The 27,169-nt window shown below is 50.5% G+C and overlaps 7 protein-coding genes across 7 annotated transcripts; 4 read left to right on the forward strand and 3 right to left on the reverse strand.

Moving 5' to 3' along the window:
* Positions 1 to 851: 851 nt before the first annotated feature.
* On the reverse strand, positions 852 to 1,736 carry PFICI_03957 (60S ribosomal protein L27a; the record flags this gene model as incomplete). The annotated part of the gene is made up of 3 exons (XM_007832538.1): positions 852 to 1,070; positions 1,131 to 1,329; positions 1,705 to 1,736. The coding sequence occupies 3 exons, from the start codon at positions 1,734 to 1,736 to the stop codon at positions 852 to 854; spliced, it is 450 nt and encodes a 149-aa protein (XP_007830729.1).
* An 898-nt stretch (positions 1,737 to 2,634) lies between these two features.
* PFICI_03958 (uncharacterized protein) lies at positions 2,635 to 5,421 on the forward strand (the record flags this gene model as incomplete). Its single annotated transcript, XM_007832539.1, has 4 exons — positions 2,635 to 2,799; positions 2,858 to 3,307; positions 3,356 to 4,063; positions 4,114 to 5,421. 4 exons carry the CDS (start codon positions 2,635 to 2,637, stop codon positions 5,419 to 5,421), a joined length of 2,631 nt encoding a protein of 876 aa, XP_007830730.1.
* Positions 5,422 to 5,874: 453 nt separating this feature from the next.
* On the forward strand, positions 5,875 to 7,438 carry PFICI_03959 (uncharacterized protein; the record flags this gene model as incomplete). The annotated part of the gene is made up of 2 exons (XM_007832540.1): positions 5,875 to 6,622; positions 6,690 to 7,438. 2 exons carry the CDS (start codon positions 5,875 to 5,877, stop codon positions 7,436 to 7,438), a joined length of 1,497 nt encoding a protein of 498 aa, XP_007830731.1.
* Positions 7,439 to 8,208: 770 nt separating this feature from the next.
* PFICI_03960 (uncharacterized protein) lies at positions 8,209 to 8,871 on the forward strand (the record flags this gene model as incomplete). Its single annotated transcript, XM_007832541.1, has 1 exon — positions 8,209 to 8,871. One exon carries the CDS (start codon positions 8,209 to 8,211, stop codon positions 8,869 to 8,871), a length of 663 nt encoding a protein of 220 aa, XP_007830732.1.
* Positions 8,872 to 19,689: 10,818 nt separating this feature from the next.
* On the forward strand, positions 19,690 to 21,216 carry PFICI_03961 (uncharacterized protein; the record flags this gene model as incomplete). The annotated part of the gene is made up of 1 exon (XM_007832542.1): positions 19,690 to 21,216. The coding sequence occupies one exon, from the start codon at positions 19,690 to 19,692 to the stop codon at positions 21,214 to 21,216; it is 1,527 nt and encodes a 508-aa protein (XP_007830733.1).
* Positions 21,217 to 22,344: 1,128 nt separating this feature from the next.
* PFICI_03962 (uncharacterized protein) lies at positions 22,345 to 24,809 on the reverse strand (the record flags this gene model as incomplete). Its single annotated transcript, XM_007832543.1, has 5 exons — positions 22,345 to 23,516; positions 23,587 to 23,845; positions 23,896 to 23,979; positions 24,068 to 24,534; positions 24,638 to 24,809. The coding sequence occupies 5 exons, from the start codon at positions 24,807 to 24,809 to the stop codon at positions 22,345 to 22,347; spliced, it is 2,154 nt and encodes a 717-aa protein (XP_007830734.1).
* A 1,356-nt stretch (positions 24,810 to 26,165) lies between these two features.
* PFICI_03963 (uncharacterized protein) lies at positions 26,166 to 26,909 on the reverse strand (the record flags this gene model as incomplete). The annotated part of the gene is made up of 1 exon (XM_007832544.1): positions 26,166 to 26,909. One exon carries the CDS (start codon positions 26,907 to 26,909, stop codon positions 26,166 to 26,168), a length of 744 nt encoding a protein of 247 aa, XP_007830735.1.
* Positions 26,910 to 27,169: the final 260 nt, after the last annotated feature.

Consider the following 27,169-nt stretch of genomic DNA (forward strand, 5'->3'; position numbering starts at 1 on the left):
CAGAGTTCAGGCCATCTGACAGCTGGGATGCGAAGATGCGTACCTCAACGTAACATAAGAAAATACCTGACGCCACATAATAAGTCATAAATCTTCACTTGGTAAACGTCCAAGACAGAAAACCAAGACGCTTCCAACTGCGCTCAAGGTGTGATCATCTAAAAGACAGCTTATTGCGGCATGAGAGGAAGCGGGAGGAGGCACGAATTTGTTCCACATTAGTTGTATTTGCCGAACGGCAACCGGTGCAGGATATATGAGAATTGAGCTAATGGCTTCCGAGCACTGACTCCATATTTCATGTAGCGGCTGGTATCACCACAAGGAGATTCATACACGGGACCACATGTACACCTTGGCCGTCGAATTTTTGTACGCTTGAAAGAGGTTTGGGAGAAGGCTTAGATGTATATTGAAATGAGTTGGCTTGACGATGACGACAGTGTCAGTCCAAGCAAGATATCTCGATCCCCTATGACAATCGATGCCTTCTGCACTCTGTAGCATTTAGCCACGGGACAATTGCTCAGCCCAGAGGTACTCTCACCGGCCTCATAGCAACCTGGTAGCACTAGGCTATAACTCAGTCCAGACATTGCCAAAGCATTGCCACGCGCACTTGATAGAGGCACATGAACCACAATGAGTGGGTGAAAAGCAGTTTTATTCATCGGAACTCCCTTTCATATAACCGTTCATGCCATGCAATGCTCGAGAAAGAAGCCTTGAGCCTAAGAACCTTGCGCTACCTGCCGCGTGGTGTTGGCAGGAGACTTGAGTACAACCTGCCCCAAGTTCGTTGTCAAGGTATTCCGGTTTTTCCCATGTCCATCCCTCACAAAACGATAAACTTATGCGACGAGCTCAACGACACCACCAGCCTCGGTGATCTTCTTCTCGGCGAGCTTGCTGACCCAGCGGGCACGAACGACCAGGGGAACTTCGGGGAGACGGCCCTTTCCGAGGACCTTGGAGTAACCGAGGGGAAGGAGGTCGATGACGGGGACGGTCTCCTTCTTCTCGCCAGAGAGGTAGGCCTCACGGGTCTCGGCGGGGACAAGCGACCACAGCTGGGGAATGCTGTTAGCCAAATGGGTTCTCTTGTTGGCTAATTCAACCAGTTTACGTACCTTGTCCAGGTTGACGATGGGCTTCCAGAAGTGGTTCTGTTGCTTGTGGAAGTATCGCATACCAACCTTACCGAAGTAACCAGGGTGGTACTTGTCGATGTTGGTACGGTGGTGGTGCTGACCACCGGCCATACCACGACCACCGGGATGCTTGCGGTGCTTGCCGATACGACCCTTACCGGCCGAGACGTGGCCACGGCTAGGAAGAAATGTTAGCCATATGTGCGGCGATAGAGGTTGCTCCTTGTGCAAAACTTTTGTCGCTGGGTCCCAATCGATCGAGCGCTCGTCTGCTGTTCTTGGCGATAACTTTGTGGTCCATTGGTTTAGGCAGAGAATTTCTCCTTCGGCAAGTCCTTCAATCTCGTACAACACCGAGGTTGCAATGTTGTCGTGAATGTGCCTCCTCTTGCATCATGTCGACTTTTGCACCACTCTTGCCGTTCCCAGCTCACAGTCCCGTTGAAAAATTTCTTCAGCTTCGTAGTCGACACGGCGCGGCGCAAGCGATAATCGAGGGAGCCCGTTGACAAAGTTTTGGAAGTCGCATAGAGCACTCGGATTGAACACTTACTGCTTTCTGGTCTTCGACAGTCTGGTAGGCATCTTGACGGTTGATGGTAGCCTGGATGGTTAGTATGGTGTTTTCGCTACTCCGTCTGGCGAAGGGCTTCTTTTGCTGAGAGTGAAAAGTTCCAGAGTGTGATGGAGCTAAGCCCGATCTCCACCGCTGCTTGAGAAGGGTTTTGCAGCCCTAGCAAAATTGTGCCGTGGCTGGAGGGCAATTGAGCTTGGACCAACCAGAGCATCAGCCACATGCAAGAGGTCTCCACTGCGCCCGCCTATCAAACGCCTTTAACAGTTCGAATTCACTTGCCATGTTTGGATCACGCAAAACTGAAGTGAGGTAATCCAGGAGCACGCTGTTGACTTCTTGCATGGGCACAAAGAAATACATGCAACATGTTTGATTCATTAATCATTACCTCGCAAAGATGCAGTTTTGAATTACTTAAATAATGATTGCATAAGCATTGAGATCCCTTAACAAGGCGGAACATCTCTCCTCAGTATTTTCGATTCTTGTGACCAGGCGACAAGGTTCTCTCTGTCCCAACCCACCGTCGATGTTTCTTATATTCTCTACTCCATCGGCATGCAAAACATTGAGCTTGGCTGTCACGTGGAAAGAAATGGACATAAACTCCTTGCATCCTCCAGTACCAAAGGCTCAAATCGCGAAGCTGTTGGGCAGTAAACACTGATTGGTTCCCGCGCATGTCAACACTTTTGCAACTTTTTGAGTCGACAAATCTGATTGCGGATCCTTTTGTTTCGACTGTTCTAGCCCGCAGGCACATTTCACGATCATCCAGTAAGAGCAAGGTTATACTGCGGCAACCCACTTGAACCACACCTCAGTGCCGCTGCATGTCATCCACTTTCTTCAAAACACCTCTATTGGCCATGCACTACTAGTGTCTTTGAGTAAGCAATAGCCAAGATGTCGGCGTCACGAGTTGAGGACATTACTGTTGGCGTTCAGGACATTGACTTCCACCATCCATATACTCCGTATGATGTACAAGAGCAATTCATGAAGGCTGTCTATCGTGTTCTTGAGCAAGGAGACGGTCAAATTGGTATTCTGGAGAGTCCAACAGGCACAGTAGGTTTGACATGTCCAGACGGGCTTGGTTTGTGCACATTATTGACAACTAGTCTAGGGCAAATCACTTTCTCTTATATGCGCCGCTTTGACATGGCTGCGCAATCACAAAAAGGACACATTCGAGGCCTCTGTGAAAGACGCAGCGGACGCGTTTCAAGATGAGCCCGATTGGATTATTGAGCAGATGCTCAAGAGGAAACGGGAAGAGGTGGTTCGGCGTTGGGAAGAGCGCGAGGCGAAACTGCAGCGCATCCGTGCCAAAGAAAAGCTGATGGAGGGGCGAGGCAGCAAGAGGAGACGAGTCGATGATCCAGGTCCCAAGTCTGATCCATCGGGCGCCTCGGAAGAAGACGAATGGCTGCTTGACGAGAGGAATGAACAAGAGGCGCAACAGCCGAGCGAAACCTCAAGTTTTAGCAAAGAAACGCGTAATCTTATGGAAAAGCTCGGGATGGGATCGCTCAAAAAGGAGGACGACGACGATCAAATCGACGAACCCATCAAGGTTTGTGTCATTGTCCCAGAAAATGCAGATATAAGCTGACAACCGCAGATTTACTATACTTCGCGAACACATTCGCAACTTACCCAATTCATATCGGAACTGCGCAGACCAAAATTTCCGTCCTCGGTTCCAGCAGACCTACTGCTTGGTGGTAGCAAGTCAGATGCTGAAGTTGTCAAGCTCCTTCCGCTATCCTCGAGGCAGCGTTTATGTATCAACCCATCTGTATCGAAACTTGGAACACTAGCCGCAATCAACGACAAATGTAGCGAGCTTCAACAATCAAAATCCGGCTCTAAATGTCAATATGTCCCGGGAGCAGATAATCTTGGCCAAACGCATCAATTCCGAGATAATGCATTGGCGACATTGCCTGATATTGAGGATTTGTACGGTTTGGGCAAGGAACTGTCAATATGCCCCTATTATGCATCCAGAACAGCTGTTCCAGGTGCTGAGATAATCACTCTGCCATACCCACTACTCTTGCAAAAGACTGCCAGAGATGCACTCGGCATCAATCTGGAAGGTAATGTGGTTATTGTTGACGAAGCCCACAACATCATGGACGCAGTCGCCAATGTCTATGCTTCCGAGATTAGTCTCGGCGAGCTCAAGCGGGGACGACAGATGCTTGGCGTCTACGTAAAGAGATTTGGCAAAAAGCTCAAAGGCGAGAATAGAGTCATGGTTGCTCAGGTGGCTAGGGTCATTGACGGTCTCAGCGAATGGCTCGATGGGGCATTGCGATTCAAGGTTAGTACATACCATCAACACGCACATAACCATTGCTGACCACGACCCAGAACGACCAAGGTATCGTTGATTCGAATGCTCTGCTGCAGACAAAGGGCATAGACCAAATCAATTTGTACCAACTCATCCTGTATATCCAAGAGTCCAAGCTTGCCTACAAGATTGAGGGATACGCTACTCACATCGAGGAACAAGGCGATCAGAGCACACGAGCTGGATCTTCGACGCCCGTCTTGCACAGTCTTCTCTCTTTTCTAGTATCCTTGACAAATCTAGGCTCCGAAGGACGCATCTTTTACCACAAATCACCAAAGTCCAACGCACTGCAGCCAGATATCAAGCTTTCGTATCTTTTATTGTCACCCACATATGCTTTTTCTTCGATTGCGTCTAGCGCTCGCGCTGTCATCCTGGCAGGAGGAACCATGTCGCCCTTTGATGACTATACGGCACATTTGTTTCCAGACTTGCCGTCGTCCAAGATCACCACGCTCAGTTGTGGTCACGTTATCCCCAGCTCAAACTTGTGCGTTTGGACACTCGGCGGCACCCAGCCGGGCGTGGAGTTCGAATTCAGCTTCCAGAAACGCAGCGACAAGACCGTGATCCACGAACTTGGCATGTCCATTCTCAACATGTGCACCGTCGTTCCAGATGGCATGGTTGTATTTTTCCCCAGCTATGGATATCTGGATGAGGTGGTTTCAGCCTGGAGCGACTTGCCCCCAGGAACTGGATCTACCAAGCAGCAATCGATATGGGCAAGACTTCAAGCCAAAAAGGCACTGTTTAGAGAAAGCAAGGGTGGCTCCAGCGATGAGGTCCTCGCACAGCACAGTGAAGCCATCCTAGGCGACCCGTCCAAGCCTGGGGCCAAAGGCAACGGCAAAGGGGCTCTCCTCCTGAGCGTCGTCGGCGGAAAGATGAGCGAGGGCATCAACTTTTCTGACCGCCTCGGCCGCTGCGTTGTCATTGTCGGACTTCCCTACCCCAACATCAACTCGCCAGACTGGAAAGCGAGGATCGAGTACATTGAGACCACAACCACCAACCGGTTGGTCTCGGGCAGTTCGCCGATATCCAAGACTGAAGCGACACTCGTGGCGAAACAGGCGGCGAGAGATTTTTACGAAAACGCGTGCATGCGCGCAGTGAACCAAAGTATTGGCAGAGCCATTCGACACAGGGGAGATTACGCAGCCATTGTTCTTGTCGATCGCCGCTTCAGCACCGATAGGATCAAAAAGAAGCTTCCAGGATGGATTCAAGGTGGCCTGGTAGAGGGAAGTGAAAAGGGTGGACTCGGGCAAATGATGGGTAAGCTATCTGGCTTCTTTAGAGGTAAACGGAACCAGTAAGGTTAGGAATCGGCACAGTATGTTCAACCAGTGCACCGACAGGACTGTAATATTTTATAGTATGTAGAGATTCCCTGACAGGATCAGTCATCGTTTTGATACTGGACGAGTGGGTGGCCTAGAGCCTGCCGAGCCGTCTAAAACCCATTGCGGGGCTGCCAGGCTACAGCAAGGTTGATCCCCGCCACAGGGATAACGGCGCTATGAAAAGTTCCCTATTACTGAATCTGGCAACCCCAAACATGTTGTGCGTCAAACGCTGTATAAAAAAGCAATGTTGGAGTTCACGTCCCCTCATCTTTTTGAATACGTATACCCGTTCTTTTGTGGATTTTGACCTTATTTCTGAAAAGTCATAAACTATCAGCTCTGACAATAGAAACAGTCGTCCTTTCTCTTGTCGTGTGTTCAATATCGTCTAAAGTCCAGCCGCGCAATTAGTCGGGGCACAAGATGCAGAGAACACACATGAGTAGGATTACGCCACGATTTCAAGGCACGATAGGCATCAAATCACCATATAGTGGAGTATCGCCAGTTTCCCGACACAGTCTTCGGGTCCTTGTGTCTGCAAGAGCGGGGACCAAGACGGCTTTGAGGCCTTACAGCAGTTCTGCTAGTGGTAGCTCGCCCATCAAGCCGAAAGCCTCGTGGGCTTATTCGTTTCTTTTTATTGCCCTTGGCGCCTTGCTGAGCGACCAGTACAAATCTTACCGATCTTCATCAATAACGACGGGAGTCAAGGAAGAAGACCCCTCTCCAAAAGCGCCCAAAGATCCAATCACTACACAGCTTAATACGGAAAGCAGCGTCTACACCGACGATGCTAACTCAGTGGCATCCTACCACGTCACGAGATTAGAAGCTAGTAGTCCTTGCGAAGATCGCTATGTACACGGAGAACTGAGCGCTTCAGAGGGTAGCGTCTTGCAAGGCCCATGGTATGCCTGGGCCGTATTCGACGGCCACGCGGGTTCGCAGACGGCGGCCTTGTTGACGAAGCGGTTGCTTCCCGCTGTCCAGGACGCACTCAGTTCCCTGGACTTGGACAGCGCCGACGACAGGGCCGTGAGCGAAACTGTCAGCAAGGCTTTCGTCGCCCTGGACGACGATATTGTCAAGGGCGCCGTCGAGGCCGTCCGCGCGGGTGTTCCATATCATGAGCAGATAGCAAAAATCATGCCGGCCTACACTGGGTCCTGTGCCCTCTTGAGCCTCGTGGATCCCAGGGCCTGGACGCTGAGGGTGGCTTGCGTGGGAGATTCCAGGGCTGTCCTCGGCCAGCAGGACGCAGACGGCAAGTGGAACGAACGCAACGTCTCTGTCCGTGGACCAGACCGGAAGCAACGACGACGAGATTGCACGGATCAATGCCGAACACCCGGGCGAGAGCGGCATTGTCAAAGGTGGGCGCGTCCTGGGCCTCATGGTCTCGCGCGGCTTTGGCGACGGAAGATGGAAATGGGATCTGGATTTTCAGAGCGAAATTAAAACCAAATTTGAATTGGGATTCAACCCGCTCTCACCAGCCAAGTACGAGGTCAAGACTCCGCCTTACCTGTCAGCTGAGCCGGTCGTGACCACGACCCAGCTGGACCGCAAGAGACCATCATTTCTGATCATGGCGAGTGATGGGTTCTGGGATCGAGTCTCGACGGAGCAGGCTGTAGATCTCATTGGCGGGTGGCTCAACTCGCGCGAAATGGCACAGCAAGTGCCTCTCGGCCGAGATACTAAATCGAGTTCCCGGGCCGTTGTGGAGGATTCCAGAGGGCCGTTCAGCTTGGACAAGTATGGTTGGGATAAGCCTGGTTTTCGATTCAGTAGAGACCGAGAGAGTTTCCAGGACGCCAACAATGCAGCCGTTCATCTGTTAAGAAACGCGCTGGGCGGTAACTATGTAGAAATGGTCGAGGCAAATCTGGTGGCCGAGCCGCCTTTTGCTCGGAACTCGAGGGATGATATCACTGTCCAGGTCATATTCTTTGATCCGTCAAAGCTACAGCTACCGACCTGATTCAAGCACTCCCAGGATATCTCGCAAGCGCCAAACCTTCGATAGTGGGTCTGGAGATTTGCATGGCGATGCTGGTATCCAATTCAATTTCGATTTCCCATTCCCGTTCTTACGTTACCCTCGTGTGTAATCTGTAATTGTGTTGGTAATGGTTGTATTTCATTGGCATAATGTTTACGTGAGATGCATTTCCGATATGATCAAGAATCAAGATGCTCTCTCGTCAATGACCTGTGCGAACGCCGAGATGCGGAAACGCTAGAGTAGCAAGCGTTCCGCACGTTATGTTTGTACATTAAGGATCATAAGAAAAACTGTCAACTAATTACCTACTGCGCACCGTAGGTGGTGGCATTTTTTGTCTTTCTTTTCCCCCTCTGAAGATTTATGGGCAGGGAATAAATATTTCGTAGCTGGAAGCGGGGCACTTTCATTCCCACATTCCCACCCAACCTTGTGTGATCATCCTCAGCTGCAGCATCGGTCGTCCCGTGCCAGGTTACGAACTCACCCCTTTTAATAATCACAAGAAAGATTATATAAACTGTGATTAGTCTTTTGACTGGATAGATTTCTTGATAAGTAGTCCAGTCGTCAAATACATGATACCCTGATTCCGCTGTCTCGTGGTTGGCCGTCTCACTTTCTCTCTTCCATTCCTTCGCCCCGACGACCCACATATCCCGTCAGATAACAACCAAGGCTTGATAACCAAGAATCAATCGAGCAGCAAAAGAACGCGCGCCCCGCTGCCCGCGTCGCCTACCATCATGTCAGCCGTCACGGAGATTGTGCAGTTCAATCCCAAAAAGGACCTCAACTTTGACGATGCCGCCCACAGGCTCACCAGAACCATTGCCCAGCAGTCGGGCGTGACGCGCGTGCGCTACGCGAGGAGGCACGAGGATCCGCTCAAGGGCGCCATATTCATTGACTGGCGGGCCCTTTCCGACCACAAGGCCTTTATGGAAAAGGAATACTACGGGCCCTTTCTCGAGGTGGTGCGGCATCTGGTCGACGGGCCCTTGAGCATCTACCACGTGCCCTTTCACCCGCACCCGCCCACGGTCCTCGACAACCTGGACGGGCGCGGGCGCTCCAAGGTCGCCGAGGTGGTGCACGCCTATTTCCCCCTCAGCATCACCTCGGTCCAGCAGCAAGAGATCTTGGCCGACGTGCAGCAGTTTATCGACCAGATCAATCCCAAGGGTGCCAGCGGCGAGCACGCCCACGGCTTTGCCCTCGAGGACGTCGAGTTCAAGGGTGAAAAGTGCCGGGCCCTCGTCTTGGTGCTCGGCTGGGACAGTGTCGAGGCCCACCATGCGTACCGCCAGACTGAGGATTTTGCCAAAAATATCCCGCTGCTGAGGAATCTGCCGGGACTAAAGGGAATGGAGATGTGGCACGTAATGAATCGGGAGACCAAGGTATAAGGTTTCCATGACGACGACAAGTGAGTGGGTGGGAGATATCCGGCCGCAAAGGCTTCACATGGGTTATGAATGGGAAGGATTGGCGTATGGGATATAGAGGAGTCAATTAATTTCACACGAGGATCGAATCTGGTCATTCATGGCCAAGTCTTTGGTAGGGTTTGACAAGGAAAAACTGGTTCAGACATGACCCGCCGACCATGTACTGGCAATTTTTGCACATGGACCTTACTACAAGGTAGTGCATACAGTGCTTTCCAAACGCCACAAGACTATGAAAGTGACGTCTGAAGCAGCAAGGAATTAAAGCCAATTGCTGATTACATTGATATCTCAATGCTGGCAAAGACAGAAGACGTGAATCAAGCCACGGAAAGACCATGCGCCATCTCGGCGCTGATGCCCGAAGCCTACAGTTGCGATCCTTGAGCAATGATAAGAGCCACATTCGACAGATTCCCATGTTCTTGGCAAATGCAAACTTGGAAACTTGCGAAAATAATTCTATTTCGAGCCTGAGATGTACATATGATCTTTGAGGCTTCAATGAGGATCCGTAATCACTGTTGAAACCGCAGTTACAATAGCTTGGATTCACCGCAATCATGGTACACGAATGTCGTTGAATTGCAAATGCAGTATCCAGATACTATATTCCAAGTCATCAAATACGTAGAGGAATATTAACCAAGCATACGAGGATCATCTTAGATATGGTCAGACATGAATACGACGAGAGTTACCACTGTATTGCGTTGACCAGCTTGCATCGCAATCATACATCATATCAGCCAGACCCAAAATGAGATTCAAAGTCATCTTATATGATTTACTGATGAAGATACCTGATATGCGGATTTGGGTCTTGTCATTGGGGCTGAATGACAGTCAGGGTGTCTTCGACAGCAGCAGTATCCGCGCCATATCAACCTCGCCAACATTTACTCAAACAGCATTACGCATTTCCTATGGGCACCGCGATAAAATATGTCGACTTTCCAAGTACGTCTGGCCTCGTCATGGAGTTGCAGAAAATTCACTGCACGACATTGCACCACGACACGACCACACCGAGAACACAGTCAGGAACCGGGCACAAGGACAACACAAACCTCATTGACATGTGAAATTCTTTGAAGCTCAGACTGTACATGATTGCTCGCCGACCTCGAAAAGGGAGCGAATCTCTAGTGTTGTTGCGTCCCAGCTCCGAGAAACCCCTGTCCAGTTCTGGCGATTCCACTCAACTGGACCACCAAGAGGGAAGAAAAAGCAAATCCTACAGCAAAACTCTTTAGCTGATCTTGCTGCAAAGAAGGTTTCTAGCGTGTTGACTGTTGGACAAATCATGGACATGTCAAAGAAGAAAAGAAAAAGTAGCGCGTGATCAAGAACTACGATTGGTTCCAGTCATCCAGGTCACTTTTCCCCCCGTCGGCCAAGTACGTGCGAATCGGATCTCACATTTGCCCGAGTGATCTGGAGAAAAAAGAGTGTGCCACAGGTCTCCGGGGGGTGGGCTCGGATGTAGGTCATTGTATGAGATAGATGAAGTATTTGGAAGATGGCTGTTTTGACTCAGTTGTCTTGCATTCTTGACATTTCTTTCACGCTCTCACCGTAAAGTGACCTATCGATGGGATTACCTCTTTGGTGCGTTGATAGTTATTTACCATGTCTTCTCGCTTTTGGGCAATCGAGTAATCTTATCGAGGCAGTCGTTTCATCTCGCCTTGTACTTTACCGAGTACGGGGTTCTTTGACATTGTTTAAATTGTAAAGAAGTCTACTACAATCGTTGAAGCACTGTACTGGAGAAGATAATTTCCGAAAGTAACAAACCTGCTTGTAGTGTTCTTTTTTTTTTTTTTTTTTTTCCCTGCATATGCCGTGGCTGTGAAGCGGCGGGACGCGTGGGATTAAATGATCATGGGGGACAAATCTATACATCTTCCCAGTACCTGTATATACAAAGTCCCGATTTGATTTTCGAGGACCTTTTGGCCCGGAGCCAAGTGCAGAAATCCATCTTGTGTGAAATACGACTTGCTACCAGAAAGCCAAGGTTGCGACCTTGTTGGCATGATTGGATATGGAGGTATTTGACCAAAAGAAAATCAAGATTCCATGTGGCGGATGCTAGAGGTATGACCAAGTGAGTCAAGAATCCACATTCGACATGTTGACATCTGGGACTCTTTGGATGGCCGGTCTCAGATTTCCTGGTCATGGGGTGGACTGCCTGGCAGAGATTCGTAAACAAGACGTAATCCAGTTTCTTTCTCTTTTCGTTCAAGTTTCCTGTTCACGTCCTGACTTCGAGGCTCTACCTTACCACCACGCTTACCAAGAAGGTTGGTACAATATTGCAGTCAACGATGCTGCGTGGCAAACTTCACCAGGTAAAACGGCCACGATAACTACCCATGTATAAGAAAGTATCTCCTGTAGACACATAGGATGACCATCTCCAGTAGAGATATTCGTGCAGAGAAAATGCTGTCCAAATTTACGCATACTTTGGTAGACTAGCACAGCTGATGAGAAGGCACTAAGATCTCAGCAACTTCATGAGAGCAAGCCAGCAGCTCCTTTGTTTGTGGATCTATTTGGCTATGCAAATAAGAATGCGGCGAAACACCAGAATGTTTGAAAATCAGAAAAAGAAGGGTAGGCATAGAGATCACAAGATACAAATAATGACGTAAATGTCGTACAGTTACGAATGCAAAGCAGAAGTCGTACGGTTAGCCTGCCGGAGGTTACGCGCCCCCTTGATTATGGCTTGTATGGTTAATAGCAGGGGTTTGTTCTAAGGACCATGGGAGTTGCGGAGAGGAGAGGTGTGTGTGAGATAGTCGTGGTGGTGTGGAGTCGTGGAATTAATGGTGGTGGTGGTGGTGGTGTAGGTACGTAGTGTCCAACAAGAACCATGATTCGCCAAAGGTGTATCGGGTTGTATTGGTTCCCACACCGCTGACAATGTAGATATGTGGCTGAGTTGAGAAATACTTGTTGAAAATGTACATTTGTCAAATGGATACGGCAGATCAAGTATAAAGGAACAGCTCATACATGAGGCTGTTAGCTTGAAAGAGATGTGGAAAATCCCCTTATCCTCCTCGAACCCGTATTTCAAGAGTGGTTCGAGCCAAACCATGTCCGTTGTGCAGATTTGTTTGAGACACAATGATATCAAGACAATACTCAAACCCACGTGGATGCTGAAATATTGATGGAGGTTGAGGGCTGCGGTATCTGTCGCCGAAGGCGATGGTAGTAATGTTGAAAGACCATGTGGCATCCTTCCACCCCTGGCCATGCAGATGCGGATGTATGCCAAGAACATGTTATATGCAAACTACTACTGATTTACCTGCACGGGACACATCCGTAGGGCGATGGGCGTTCTTGACATAGTCGAGGAATCCAGGATCTGATTCGTCGTGGTGGGGTTTTAGACTGTTGATATGTCCGCCTTGTGGGTGAGGGCTGTTGGACTTTTGCCACTGTAGATATGGAACGGGTACATCTTCTTTGCGGATACGAGGCGTTCCTCTGCGAAACAGGCCCAGGCGCAAAACCGAGGGACGAAAAGTATTTTGAAATCTACACCGTTTTTCACAATCATTATGTTTCCACTAGGTTGGTCAGTGCCTGGCGACCAGCTCGGGCATCCCTGGTGCGCGTTAGCGGGCGACCGGTCAAGGTGCGCCTTTGTGAACAAAGAAAATGGCGGGATCTTCAGGACAGCGTGACCAGAAATAACCACATTGGGGAGAAAGATATTGCGCCCACCAGGATGGACTTATCAGTATGTACGCATTACGTTTTGAGCAGCCCGTAAAACAGCTGAATGAAGGAGAACCCGAGTCAAGAGTCAAAGTGTGGTCGGATTTTCTCATTCTTCTCCCTTGTCATGTTTCTCGGTAGTTGGCCGATCGTACTGGGGGACCCTTCTGGCGATCCGGGAATCCCTGTCGAACCCGCGGCTATTGTGATAACGAGGTGGTTGGGACTGAGACTTGGAGGAGATCAAATCAAGCTTAAAACCCAAGGACATGACCGTTGCGCTATATCAAAACTGCCATGCATGTTGAAACCCCCAGAGCGAAGCATTTTACTACATTCCTCTGCACTGCATAAACGCGAGAAGCGCCCCGAGTCAAAAAGTCTCAGAAAGAAATTGTGCTCCAAAGGGGCATGAGCGTTTGCGCATGTACTGAAGATTTGAGATGTACAGGCAAACTGCTAGGCAAATAAAGAATCTGCATTATTATTGTTGTTGTTGGAAGAAGGGTGTCTGGTCTGTCGGTGTGGGGTGGCAGATGCCTTGGAGCTTACCTGCCTTGGTGCCACACCCAAAATGTATCCGGAGGCTCAGGTGACTATAATACGATGCACAAGTATCACCCCAAATTTCTTGCTATCAATGTCGGGCTTGGTCATGACACTTTTGGGAGGGGGATTTCAAGAATGAGCAAGGCATTAGTACATGGGCAGAAACTGACAATATATCAACTAGGCTTCGAAACACCAACACCAACGGTAGCCTCGTGTTACTCACTACTTGCTCTTGGATTTAGGCAGGTTACATCCGTCCCGTGCAACGATGAGCCTTCCTCTCATCCCTCTTCAGCCTCGCAAATAGCACAAAGCCGTACCAAAGGGGCTATTTCCCTCCTCCTCCTCAAAAGAGATTGGCGGAGACGGGACGGTGGAAATGTCGACCTCAAGATGGTAATATAGTCATGGGAGCCATGTCCAAGCATTTGATCAATGAGAAGAGCAAGGCGCGCGGCACGTCTACAGGGCTTCAGCTCACAACAGCCCACAACGGTGCCTTGTCTTGCCAAAAACCCCCTCCATCATGGACGTGTAACGATTTCCCCCCGTGTTTAGTAATCTGCATCGCCGTCCATGTTGTGTGAATTGGGCTAGTGTTGTCTCACAGGGACCTCTGAAAACGAGTTTTGGAGTGGTTAAGTCCATGCAACGACATCCCAAAACAGCTGTTTGTGGAGAAAGAGACGAGAGGCTAAAACATTTAGTCTGCAGCGGGCAGGGCAATCTGCCTACATTACCGCACAGAATAGCTAGCTGACCGAGGCACTGCTGCCATCTTTGGGGTGCATAATGTCTTGGAGGACGCGCGCCTATATTGGCAGTGGCGAGCAAATCAATAAACTACAAGTTCCAGATTTCGTTTGGGGGAAATTTTGTTGTTGGCACTCCTACTGACAAAGATGGTCGTGGGTCGTTCAATTCTGTCGAGTATACAGCGACGGATGGTAGCGGAGAAGTGTAGTATGTCAATGAGAACTGCCAAGAAGAGGTGACTTGGAGAATTGTCCGTTCGTGCGGTAAGCTTACTCGAACCAAGGATGAGTGCATCCAACCTCGAGCCCAATTTCGAAGGTTGCAGGTGGACATTGTTCATACGTGATGTGAACGCAAAAGCGTAAGCCGTGTTGAGAGACAACCCAGGTGCTGATTTCAAAGGTAGGCCCAGAATGCTCAGACTAGCGAGAATTCCGCAACGCCATAAAATCTGACCATGACATTTGACCTGAGGTTCGACTTTACAGAATCCTTACAAGTCTGCAAAGTACCAGCTTAGACAGTAAATATGTGCCTCTTCCTGCTTCTTGTTTGTTGCTGCTGCCATCGCAATTCAAACAGTGGTCGCTGGGTTACTACGAACGGCGCCATAATTTCTGACATTTACGGAAAATGAAAGGGATCATTTAGAAGAATACCATTTGACCTTGGCGGAGCGTTCAAATGCAGCGCGTCGGTGTAACGTGCAACTCACATGTTTATCAACGGCTGCGGAAGGGATCGATCCTGTCGCATTTTCACCATAAAGTTGGCCGTGAGCTTTCTGCATTTGGACGAAACCCTGCAGTTTTTTTTTTTTTTTTTTTTTGGGGAGGGGGGGTTAGATCCACCACCTCGTCCATGTACAGAGTAGGAATGTACCTACGCTACGATGGGCGCCTAGAACATGCATGGTCTGACATCCTGCCCACGTTGGAGCAATATGTCCTTTCCATCGCCAAGTGAGCGGCGCTGATACGGATCATTTTGTGAAAGAAAAGGCACTTTCAAATTCCGAGAGAAACTTCTAAGGGCAACACCGGTCGCCTAGCTATAAGGGTCAGCGGGTTGAGAGGTACGGTAGGTAGGATGTATTCATCCATATTGGTGTGTCCAGGTGTGTTGTGTTACAGATCTAGGTTAGGCCATTCTCCCTGGTCCCTGGACCCCCCACTAAACTGTACCCCAAAATTCAGCTGGGTTTAGCTATAACAACAAAAACAACCAGTCTCCAGTAACCTCTGGGACCTCAGCTCATCCAAGGAACTTGACAGGTCGATCGAGAACAATCGTGTGGCGCACGATCAAAGCGGATTGGGCTGAATAGGGAAGCACTATTACCCTTTTTAGCTCGTCAGCAAAACCGCATATTGACCTTTTTCCTACGGCACTGTCGGCTTGGGGGTCAGACTGAACTGATAATCATGCTCATGTGTCCGTCCATCTGCCCACGCTACTTTTGCCTGCTTTTCTGCTTATGGATAACCAACCACCCTTCAGGCACAGGGGCAGGCAGGTAGGTCATCATATAGCGTTGGAAGGTTGGCATGATCGCGAGACTTTGCCTTCGGCCGGAAAGCATTGAAGCGCATGCACATATGACGTCTCTTTCCCAAAGTGGGTGCAGCTTGGGTTTTTTCTTTCTCTCTTTAAACTGGAATTACTTTGCCGGATCCTTGGGTCCCGTGGTTTCGATTCGCAGTGCTTGATCCTTCTCTGGGGCCTGCAACTGTCAGGTACATTGACCAATGGTTGTCTACGAGGAAAAGACCGACATGTTCCACTGTTCCCAGATCGGCCCGCTGGTAATGTTCACATGCAGTCTAGAGCAGTTCTGTGTGTAACCAGTGACTTGATAAGACGTTTCATCGCATTCTCAGGTGGTTGCGATAAACGCGGACGGAAAAGGCTGAACTTGGACCGCTTTCTGGGGATGACGGGATGCGTGTCTCAGTTGTAGAGAACCACTGTTCAAAATGCCAAAGTTGCCGTGCAGCGGGTATGTAGATGCTTCATTGTGAGCAGAGTTGTGACTGTGACTCCATATCCTACAAGTTTATGTTGGGGCGCGGCAGGTTGGTAGATTGGTGAAGGGAGCGGAATGGGCCATAGGTATTCCGTACACGTCCCATCATCAGTGGAAAGCTTTCCTAGAAGGGAAGAAACCGAAAAAAAAAAAAAAAGTTCCTGCGTACATACCATCGTTTATGATTTGATACCGTTTGTTGTACTTTGGTTCCCGTGGTCGTTCTCCATCAATTACAATTGTATGCACTTGCTCGTGAATGCCATAGGTACCATACCTATCTACATGGGTACTCAGCAACCGTATTCATCTGTGTAATGTAGTCTTCAAGTTTATCTGTCGTCCAAGGACGGATCGATCTCACTGAGAAAGCTTGAGACTGATGACTCAAGCCTCGAACCCAGGCGGCCGGCAAACTGACAAATCTTGCCAAGTTTATGCCGCGAGCCACCGAGTGCCCTGCATTCGTGTCAAGCATATGTGCTTGCTTACCTAGAAATATGATGATATACACCTTTATGATTACTCGAATGTGGCTGAATGCTTGTCCTCTCGGTCCACGACTGTGAGGTCCAATCCTTTTCCCGACTAGCGGCTCCTGGTCCTCCAAGCGAATCTTCCTCATAAGCACAGGCGGGGACTAACAACACAAGCTTTCACCGAGTTGAATACCTAAATTGAATAGGAAGCCATGAGAATCTGCGCACGAGTATAAATTCGACAAGTACGCCTCCGTCTCAATCGAGAATCAAGAAAGACATTTACCGTATTCCAGATTTACTTGTGGTCGCATGCAAGCCCTGTCTTTGACAATATCTAGTCCAAACCTTCCCATCCGCCTGGGCTACTTTTCCGCCCGCGCCTGCATTAGCACGGGGTCCCAGAAAACAACATTGAACAATCGACACTGAAAATACAACCATTCAGGTTAAGCAAATCGGGGAAACCTGGGCAAGGCGAGCGGCGGAAAGTGGAGTCCTATACATGCCTCTTACAACACACACATACACACACACACACACTTTCTCTTCCTCCGTCACCAGTACCTATTGACAGGACCTACCTACCTACTGGACAACTTACGAACCGCCTGGAACGGAATTTCATTTAGAGGTTAGATTAGGTTGCGTCTCCGTCCATCGCGTCGAAACGTAGTCGTAACTCCTCGAAACGCAACCCCCATCACCCCTCTCCATCCTCTCCTCTTTTCGTGGTTGCCTTGACTGCTCGCTGTGGGTGGAGTTACCGACTATTCGTCCCATGAGTCGGTCGGATCTTCATGCCAGTCTCAACACCCGATCCAGTCCTGTGCTTGCAGCTGGACCCTTCTCCCCTCCCGTATCGCGGCCCCGTCTGCAGTCGCTGATTTGATCATCTGGGCGGGTTGGATCTTGTTCTACCTTGAGCTTAGACCCATCTTGACAAGAAATCGTTCCCGTCCGTCTCGCCGCCGTTGTCTTGATTCGCCTCTTTTACTTGTTGCATCCTGCACAAATTCCACCCCACCGCCCTGTCCTGTCACCAGAGTTTAAAAAAATTCCAGCGGGTCGGTTGACTGACTGACTGACCGCTGAGATACAGACCGGTACTGCATGAGTGAGTGAGGCACCACACGAGGTCCCCTGTTTTTCTAGGTGAAAAAGAGTTCGAGCAGGTAGCACAGACAAGTGCGCACGCAGCCTCTGTAAGGTGGATCGCCGCACATGGGACTACTGCATTGGCAAAGACGGACGATTGATGACTTGATATGTGCTCATTCCTTCATGCCTGTTACCAGGTATCTCTATCTTTCCATCTTTTATCGATCTACCAACTCGTTCGAACTCGGTTGGTTTTCCAGGACGAAAGCTATCCTCTTACCTCTTTACTTTCGATTTCTCCTGCAGCAGTTTTGTCGGCTACCTGTTCAGCACTGAAACGATCCAGATATTGCAACCACTGGTGAACTGATGGGTACAACATTTGTGACGTGACTACTAGTTGGACCAAGTATCTACTTATTCGACCTGATCCGTGTGTCTGGCATATCTGCCTTTGATACCGAACCCCCGTCCTTTCCCCCCACACACAAGTACAATGTAAGTATACACACATATCCTTGACGGCGAACCAAGCTCAATAAACGTGCAATGGGCGCTGTTCTTTTCTTCTTCTTTTTATGATATGAGATTTGTTTCTCTACAGACACCACCTTTTTTCGTATATTGTCAAACTTCTTTTTTTCTGTTTCTGTCATTATTGTCGCAAGCCACTAATATCACACAGAAATATATTTCTCGAGTACATGGTTCACCGTGCAGCATCAGACACATAGACACACACAGCCTAATACGGTACTTCTCGACGCGCGGGGCTAAAGTGTTACCTACATAGTACAGACCAACAGACAGGACAGCAGGTTGACAGGCAGGACGACGCTGCTGGGCTCCATCCCCATCGCATCGCGTTGCATCCATCCCATCCCAGAGCATCCGACCCCATCCCACCGAGCCCACCTCGTCATCGCGGCCCAGACTCGCCAGGTTATCGAGGTTACAGCGGCTGATAAGGACCCCAGTGTGATTTCGAGCCGACCGAAAGCGGGCGTCCAAGCTCATATCATTCAAAACTAGGCTCGGCTTTGGGCTCGCTCATCGAGAGAGAAGAGGAGACAGAGAGAAGGAGGCCCAGTCATCAGTTTCCCATTCATTCGTTCAAGCCAAAAATCAATCAATCAATCAATCGGTTCCGTCAAATCGATAACCATCCCGGTCAGTCCCAAGAGGGAGCAGCCAGAGCCCAGAACCAATCTGACCAACCAATTGACCCCCCGGTCTATTGTCCCTCACTCACTACTCGACTCTCCCTCTCTCTCTCTTTTGCTCCGCCGTTCGTAATTGCCCCTCATTATTATCAACCGCCTTTCCGTCTCCTCCACCGTCCGCCACCTTTTTACCTTTGCGATAATATCCACGATAAACTCGACCCGGAATCCCTTCCCCCCTCCTCTTCCCGTCTGAAACCAAAATTTCCAATTTTGACAGGGAAAAAAAAAAATCATCTCCCCTCCTTCGCCAACTCCAACTGCTTTGCAGTTTTGTTCACTCCCAGGTTTCCGACCATCATGTCTGAATTCCGGCACGTGAGATCTGGGAGTCTCAACATTCCTCCCTCCTCTGCCGGCACAATGGGGCCCATGTCGGCTGCACAAAGATTTGACGGGCCTCGAAGTCCTCCGAGTATGTGATTATTTTTTCCTTCTTTCTTCTTATGCTATATTGCATCCATCGTATATTGGAGCCGCGGCAGGTCGGGCGCAATCAGTCGTGACCGTCCTGTTCCTTCTGTCGCACGAAGCTAGACGAGATAGATGCATCCAACATCTAGCCCCCGATTCCTCCTCTCTTCCGATCGTTCCTTGTGCCCCCAAAAAGAAGTTCCCGTCTTACTAACATGATGCGCTTCCCTTGCAGACACTTCGCATGTGCCCTGCAAATTCTTCCGACAGGGCGCCTGTCAGGCAGGCAATGCCTGCCCCTTTAGTCATGATCTCGGTTCCGCCGCCGAGACCGTCTGCAAATATTTCGCAAAGGTGAGTTTGGTCTGCTGGAGGTGGGATTGGGAGCAGAGTCACGCACTGTGACTGCTTGTTGCGCGCAACCGCCGCAGATTACGTGGCGGCGAGCCTGCACCAAACATCTATTCATGTATTCATGCTGACAATTCCCTCTTCACTTCAGGGCAACTGCAAGTTTGGCCCCAAGTGTGCCAACATACACATGCTCGCCGATGGACGTCGAATCAACTATGGAAAGAATGGCATCACTATCGGTCAAAGTCCCTACCCCGGCCCCCGCGGAAACGCCGGCGCAACTTACAACACCTCGAGCAGCGCCCTGACGAACTCATTCATGAAGGCTGATGCGAGCCAACCATACGGTACCTACGGCTACCCAATGTCCCCGAGCGACAAGCTTCATCAACTCGATCGCCAGCCCAGCATGGAGAATGGCCTCCCCACGATCGACACGACTTACTCACACACGGGCTCGCAATATGGTTCGCCCCGCGAGGAGGATCCCACTCGTCTTGGCTTGGGCTTGTCGCCAATCACCGCCAAGGGTCTGTCCGTGCTCGATGCCCCGCTGCCAGCTTCGTTCGACTCCAACGGCATCTCCAACGCTGCACGTTACCCCGGCGGCCCATGGCCATCTTCTGTGCCGTCCGCCTTTGGGCTCGAATCTCCGTCGCCCTCATTGATTGGTGCCAAGGACACAGGGGCTTCCGAGGCTCTCAAATCATTGCATCGGTCTGCTTTTGGCAGCAGTGACCTGGTCAACACGGTAACCGCATCATCGCCACCAACGCAACCTACGGATGAATACTTTGGAAGACGCCAGATGCACTCCAGCCGCTATGCTAAGCCCAAGCTGTTGAGCAGCAGTGCCCCTCGTGCCATTGTCGGCGGGATTGACCGTGACTGGGATGCCGAGTTCCCCTTCCTCGAGGAGGATTATGTGCCCGATAACCTCAAAGATCTGCTCACACCTGCCGAGAAAGCCAGACGTGGCTCTCGGGCTGCCGATGAAGATGCAAACGGTCACAGAGTTACGAACGGCATCCTGGGAATGAGCGGCACCGGTACGCCCAGCGCCGAAGTGCCTTCAAAGTTTGGAAGCCCAATGGCGGCAAGTCCCAGTCGCTGGGGTCCTCTCTTCCAACGAGGGCAGCGAGATGACGACGACGCCAAGCGACATGCCTTGGCTACAAGTGGCGCTTTCGGTCATGTCGGCAGCCCGCTTCGCAATTCGATGCTCAACGAAGATCTCATGCGGCCGCATGGAGGAAGCAGATCGGGCAGCGTGGAGGGTCTCAGCGCTCTAACTCAACAGCTGCAGAGGACCCGTATCGATGGCAGTGGGGGCGACTCGCCACACTTGCGCCCGACGATCGGTGGCCGACCAACGAATGGACGCACGACTGAGCGCCACGTCAGCAGCGGTTCCATCAGCTCGAGTGCGCGGTACACGACTCCTATAGGCGAGGAAGACGGCGAATTCGTCTTCAGCATGGATGAAGATGGAGACAATACTGTGCGAGCCAGGAAGCGAACCTCGGGTCTTGGCTCAGCCATGAACATTTGGGGCAACGGCAACAGCTACGCTGGTGTGGCGTCAGGTGCGGGTGCGGGCAAGAAGGACGATACTTCTCGCGTCGTGGACAGCGTTGGCGGTCGCTGAGCTGCACTACACGAGATCGCGGACATGCCGCCACGACGGATGACGGCACATGGGAGCAGCTCTGAATCGCAGCAGGGCCGCTGGACGACTGGTCAGAAGACGGTTAACAAATGTGTACGAGACATGCATGATGAAGCAAACGACCTGTTCCTAGGACAACGGCACGATTTCGTAAAAGAGAAAAAACGAAGAGGAAAAACGGTGCCTGCGTAACTCGACATAAAATATGTCCAGATTTTATTTCCATCACACCTGGCGCAATACTTGATTGGCCCGATCCTTTTGCATCTCGCATTTGCATCGGCCATGTTACAGGCACAAAAAGGCTTTTGAGACGGGTTCATTTTGGACAAGGGATAAAGTGGACTGACTGCAAAAAAAGAATCTCATCTCACTCAAATGCCGTCAGGGCAGGCAAGAAAAATGGTTTCGCAAATACGCTGGATCGTCTGGAGGCTGGGATAAACACAGGAGTTGGTTGGCAAAACTCAAAGAGATGGCATTTTCCCTTTCGCCTTACCTGCATTTCTATGGCTGGACCTTTTGGCTCTTTGCCAACTGATACCTTACATGACCCAGTCATTTTTTTTTATTTTAAGATCTTTTCTTTCTCTTTCTAATTTCTTATCTTTTTTTTTTCTCCCAGTGCCTGGAAGATGACTCCAGGTCAGGTTGGACTTTTCAAGTCAATCCCATGCTCTTTGGAGCAAGTGAGCAAATTGGAAACATGGAGGAACATATGGGGGGCAACATGGCTGGGCGTTTAGAGACCTTTTTTTCACACCTTCTCAGAGATATTGCATACGACAAGAATAAGCATCTTGCTCATTCTTGCTATATTACTATGTAGCGGATAATTTTGATCATTGACACATTTTGCATACAAGCCGAGTCTGATGTTTTTGGTGAAATTGGTACTGTTGAGAGATATATACTCGACTTTGCAAGATGAGTGGTGTAGGTTGACAACAGAAGAAGTTATCAAATTTCTGGTTACGGTTATAGTCTTGGCATGATAATCGGTGATTGCCTCATCATTCAAAGTTGGAGATATACAAGCTATCCGCTGATTAGTTAAACAATTTCACAAAAGTCAACACTTGCAGTTTCGGCCATCCCGCAAACTTTCTACAGCATGGCTCCTCTTTCCGGGCGAGCCGTAGCAATCCCAAATCTTTGACTCAGCGTTACGAGACTGGCCGCAATCAGAGATTTCCTGGTCGACGCAACACTGGCGCCATCACCAAATCCAGTCTCCAACGACCTCTTCACCTCGGGCCAATCGAGGAAGCCAATGTTTCTGACATTCTCTTCGGTGAGCAGCTTCTTGAGCAGGTTGTGCAAGGGACCGTCCCGAGGCCACGTAATGGGCGCCGAGTACGGGTGCTTGCGGCGCAGATAGAGCTCCTCGGTGATGAAGGGTTTGGCCGCCTCGCGGAGGATCCATTTCTCCCAAAACTGCGCGGCGGCCTGCGGCTCGTCCTTGTTCCACCAGGCGCTGTCGCCGGCCTCGGGGCCCTGGCCGAGCTCTGGCCCGTAGCGCATCTTGAGCGACGGCGGGATCCCGCCCATGAGGTCGGCGAGCTCGTGGTCCAGAAACGGCGGCCGCCCTTCGATGCTGTGCGCCATTTCCGTCCGGTCCCCGAGCACCGTCAGGATGAAGTTGGGCAGCTGCGACTTGCTCCAGGCGTACATGGCCGTGTGGACGGGATGCCACTTGTCCATGATGCTGCGCTGCGCCGACGGCGACCACGAGTCCACGACGCGCCGCAGCTTGTCCATGCTGTCGTACTTGGCCTGCAGCGCCGGCGTAAATATCTCCTGAGGCGCCAGCCGCGTCACCATCGAGTACGGGTTGCGGACATTATTGAGCCGCTGCCGGAGCTCGGGGGCAATCTCGTCCGTGCTGCCGCTCCCGTTCTGGTCTGCATCTCCCGCGCTGACCTTGCGGTAGACGCTCTCAATGTCGCGGCGGGCCTGGGCGCCGAGGCGCGCGCGCAGGGCGTCGTCTCGCTGCAGGTCCAGGTGCGGGCTGGACGGGTCGGGCTCGAGCAGGAACTCGGACACGAACCAGGGGTAGCCGGCAAAGAGCTCGTCGGCGCCCTCGCCGCTGAGTATGACCTTGAAGCCCTCGCGGCGCGGCAGCTCGGACAGGGCGTACTTGCCCACGGTGCCCAGATCCCAGCTGTGGAATTCATTGTGCCAGCAGGCGTCTGAAAAGTGCCGGGCCATTTCGGCCTCGTTCATGTCCTTGACGTGCATGTCGACGCCGAGGAAATTGGCGGTTCGTAAAGCAATGTCTAAGGCAAAAGCAAATCATCTCAGTATCTCGTCACTGACAGGTGAATTGAATGAAAGAGACCAACGTACCAGACTCGTTGAAGCCCGAATCTTTGTCAAACTGTATCGTGAAACAGGCAATCTTTTTGCTGATGTCCTGCGATCCTATCCTTTCGCCCTTTTGTTCAATGAGGTACTTGGTGATGCCAGCGACGGTGGACGAGTCCAGACCACCAGACAGGTAGATACCCACGGGCACATCGGCTCGCAATCGTACACGTATCGACTCAATGAGCTTTTCTCGCACTGCCTGCACCATCTCCTCCACTGAACGGGTTTCAACATGTGTCTGTATTCCAGTCAGTTTACGGACATTCGCTACAGGAGAGGTCATTGTACCTTGTCACGGTACTGCAAATCCCAATATTCTTGCGTCTTGATGATACCATCCGCAGAAGCGGTGAGGTAGTGTCCTGGCCGAAGCTACTCATAAACGTTAGTTGATACAGTGAGATCAGAGGTACGCAAGCTCCTTCTTTTTTCGTTTTCTTCTTCTTTCGGCAAAACCTACTCTGTGAACATTTTTGAAAATGGTTTCACTCCCGACATAGCACGAGTTTAGGACAATGCCGTCGACATTCCACTCGGGCTTCCAGCCCAGCGGGAGGAAAGCCTTGACCTCGGCGGCAATCAAGAGCTTATCCCCGGCCACGGTCCAAAAGAGCGGCTTGACGCCAAACCGGTCACGGGCCGCCACGACCTCGCCGGAGCGGTCATCGTAAATGACAAACGCGTACTCGCCGCGCAGGTGGTCCAGAAACGCCGGCGCGCCATAGTTTTTGTACAGGGCCAGCACCAGCTCCGAGTCGCTGCGGCCGTGAAACTTGTACCCGAACTCGCGGGCGCACTGCTCCGTCAGCGCGGCGTTGTCGTAGATTTCGCCAATGACCACGGCGTGAAGGTGGCCCTCGTCGTCGTGCAGGGGCTGCTCGCCTTCTTTGGAGAGATCGACTATGGAGAGGCGGCAGTGGCCCAGACCTGTGGTGAATTATTCAATCATGAGTGGCCAAGTCTTTATTTCCCCCCTCTCCCTCCCTTATATGTAGTATATCAATCGACCATTTCGGGTTCAAAAGCTTACCGACAGTACACCCTGGGTTAATCCACACATCTTGTGCATCTGGCCCCCGGTGTTTGATGAGATCCAATCCCTTTAGGAGATTGTCATGTAATTCTTGTCTAGAATTTGCATCATTGCTTTGACCACCCTGAGAAGGACGTTTGAGAGTAATAGCACAACACAATCCACACATGATTAGAACGTGTGAAAGAAAATCCTAGAAGAAGAACTTATTTTTCGGTCGCAAGGAGAGCATTGGGGAAAGAAGAGTCATGCGTAACTATTCTGGAGAATTCATGTTATATACAAAACACAAAACCCCCCGGAGTCTACGGGCTGTAAGCCATGACGACCACCTACAACTGTCTGTCTGAGACCATGATACCATGACAATTGCACTTATATCCGGCTGACCACATCTTTTAGAACAAGGAAGGGCTTTGGCTCACTGATCTGGGTCATACTATGGCTCTGTAAGGAGATCGTACGTGTGGGGGGAGGGGGTCAGCGTTTGCTATTTGGCGCGCCTTTCTCGGTTGCTTGTCTGGAGAGAGGGGTTTGGTACGGGCGATCTGATCACTGTGCAGAGAGGAGTAGATGATTTACGTAAGGAACTGCAACGGCGTCATGATGGTGGCATGAAGGTGGGAAGCGAAGCGAAGCGGACGGGGCGGGCGGGCCGGGTATAAGTTGTAGTGGTATGTAACAGAGGGCTTTGAGGGGATGTGGTGTTGTGGATACCAGCCAGCTCTTGGCCCGAGGCCGAGTAGTAATCCGGTGTAAGACTTGTCCGAAAATGTGCTTTGCACTCTCCGGCCGAACGTACAGGCGGCCTTGGATTGTAATCTTCTGATGTGATCTATTACTGAACAGAGTATCGAATCTGACAGGCTGTGAATAAATGCGTGAGCCGGTGCTTCGGATCTCAGATGTCTTGGACATTTGTGATGTAATATCAGATTCGAGTATTATAGTCGGCCGCTAGGGCAAGTATTCCTATAGACAACCTCAGACATTAGATAAGCCTACCCACTTATCAGAATTGCCCTATACCTCCAGATTCGACAAGTGAAAATTGTTTTGCCGAGTTGGTAACATTCTCTGCCGAGAAAACCAAGTGTTAATGCCGAGACTCGAAAAGGAAAGACGAATAATCGGCTTGTCAGATGGTAGTGTCGATTTGACTTTGAACCCGGTACTTGGGCTCACACTTGAGCTTTTGCACTAGAAGCAACAGTCAACTTTAGTGTTTCGTAGGGCTGACGGCAGACTGGCCCTGTGATCCAGCGTCATTGTTTTCTCTTTTCTATACCCCAGACAGCTCTGGGTCTTGTGGTTGACCATTGGCCGGTCGACGATCTCCTTGTTGCGCGGTCCACTATGGGTGCGGGTCTTTGTGAACTCCATTAGAGTATTATACAGAGCACCTAGCTGGGGCGCTAATCAATTGGCTCCCCTCCCGAGACGAGGTTCTTTCTAAAAGTAGCACACTGCACAATGGCAATAAATGCCATGCAGAACAAAACACGGACATCTGTGATCCATGAGGTCATTGATGCTGTAGTTTCCATTTCTCCAAATCAGTCATCAACGTCTCGAGCATCTCCGCCTCTTCTTCCTGATATTGCGCAAACTTGCCATTCCCCATGTCATCGACCAAGTGGTGCATTTCCTTATAGATAGACCTCGCATCATCAAAACGGCCTTGCTTCCAAACGGCCGTCAAAATCATGCGCATGTTGCCCATGGCCGGCGGACTGCCCCGTCCAACTTGCGCGTGTGCTTCCATCCACGGTTGAACCTCCAATGCAGCGCCCTCGGCCTCGGCGTACCGGCCTTGTTGCTCGAGCAGCCGCGACATCATGTTGAGCGCCGACCAGTTCTTGTCCTGGCCGGGCCGCGGGTGCGCTAGCATTTCCTTCAAAGTCGCTTCCTCGTCGGCAACGAGACCTAGGTTGTGCTGCATGGTCTCTTGTGCCAGCATGAACTTTTGCCATGCGTCGTAGTTGATTTCGTGGAGGAGCAAGGGGGATTTGCCGCTGCCGCCATGATGATTTGACTTTTGGCTTGCAGCTTCTCGTGCCTCTGCCAATTTCGCCTGCACGATCCTGAGTAGTAATCTGTGCTTATCGTCGGTGGAAAGAGACGCGTCGAATTGTGATGACAGTGCTTCAATCTCTGATTTCTGAAAACATTGGAGGAAATTACGGCCTGTAGTAAAGGGCAGAGAAGTCCAAAACGCGTCGTTTGGTACATCATAGTCCCATGGAAACTTGTTGGGAGGTGCTGCCATGACTACTAACTACCTCGAGTCATCCAATCTATAATCAATTAAATCGACTGACTCAAACTGCATTTGAATATGCATCTTGAATTATTCTGGAAACTCTTGTTTCCGTTTTAGACATTAATTTTATATCTCCTTCCCCGCGTATCCAGATCAATGGTTGCCTAACAACGTGTATGTACATAGTACTATCTCCATGCACGATCCATCTCTTGGCGATGCCTCACCCCGCTCACATACCATCGAGTGCGACCCGACCACAGACA

This window comes from Pestalotiopsis fici (genome assembly GCF_000516985.1).
Source record: "Pestalotiopsis fici W106-1 unplaced genomic scaffold PFICI_Scf_2, whole genome shotgun sequence".
Lineage (NCBI taxonomy): Eukaryota > Fungi > Ascomycota > Sordariomycetes > Amphisphaeriales > Sporocadaceae > Pestalotiopsis > Pestalotiopsis fici.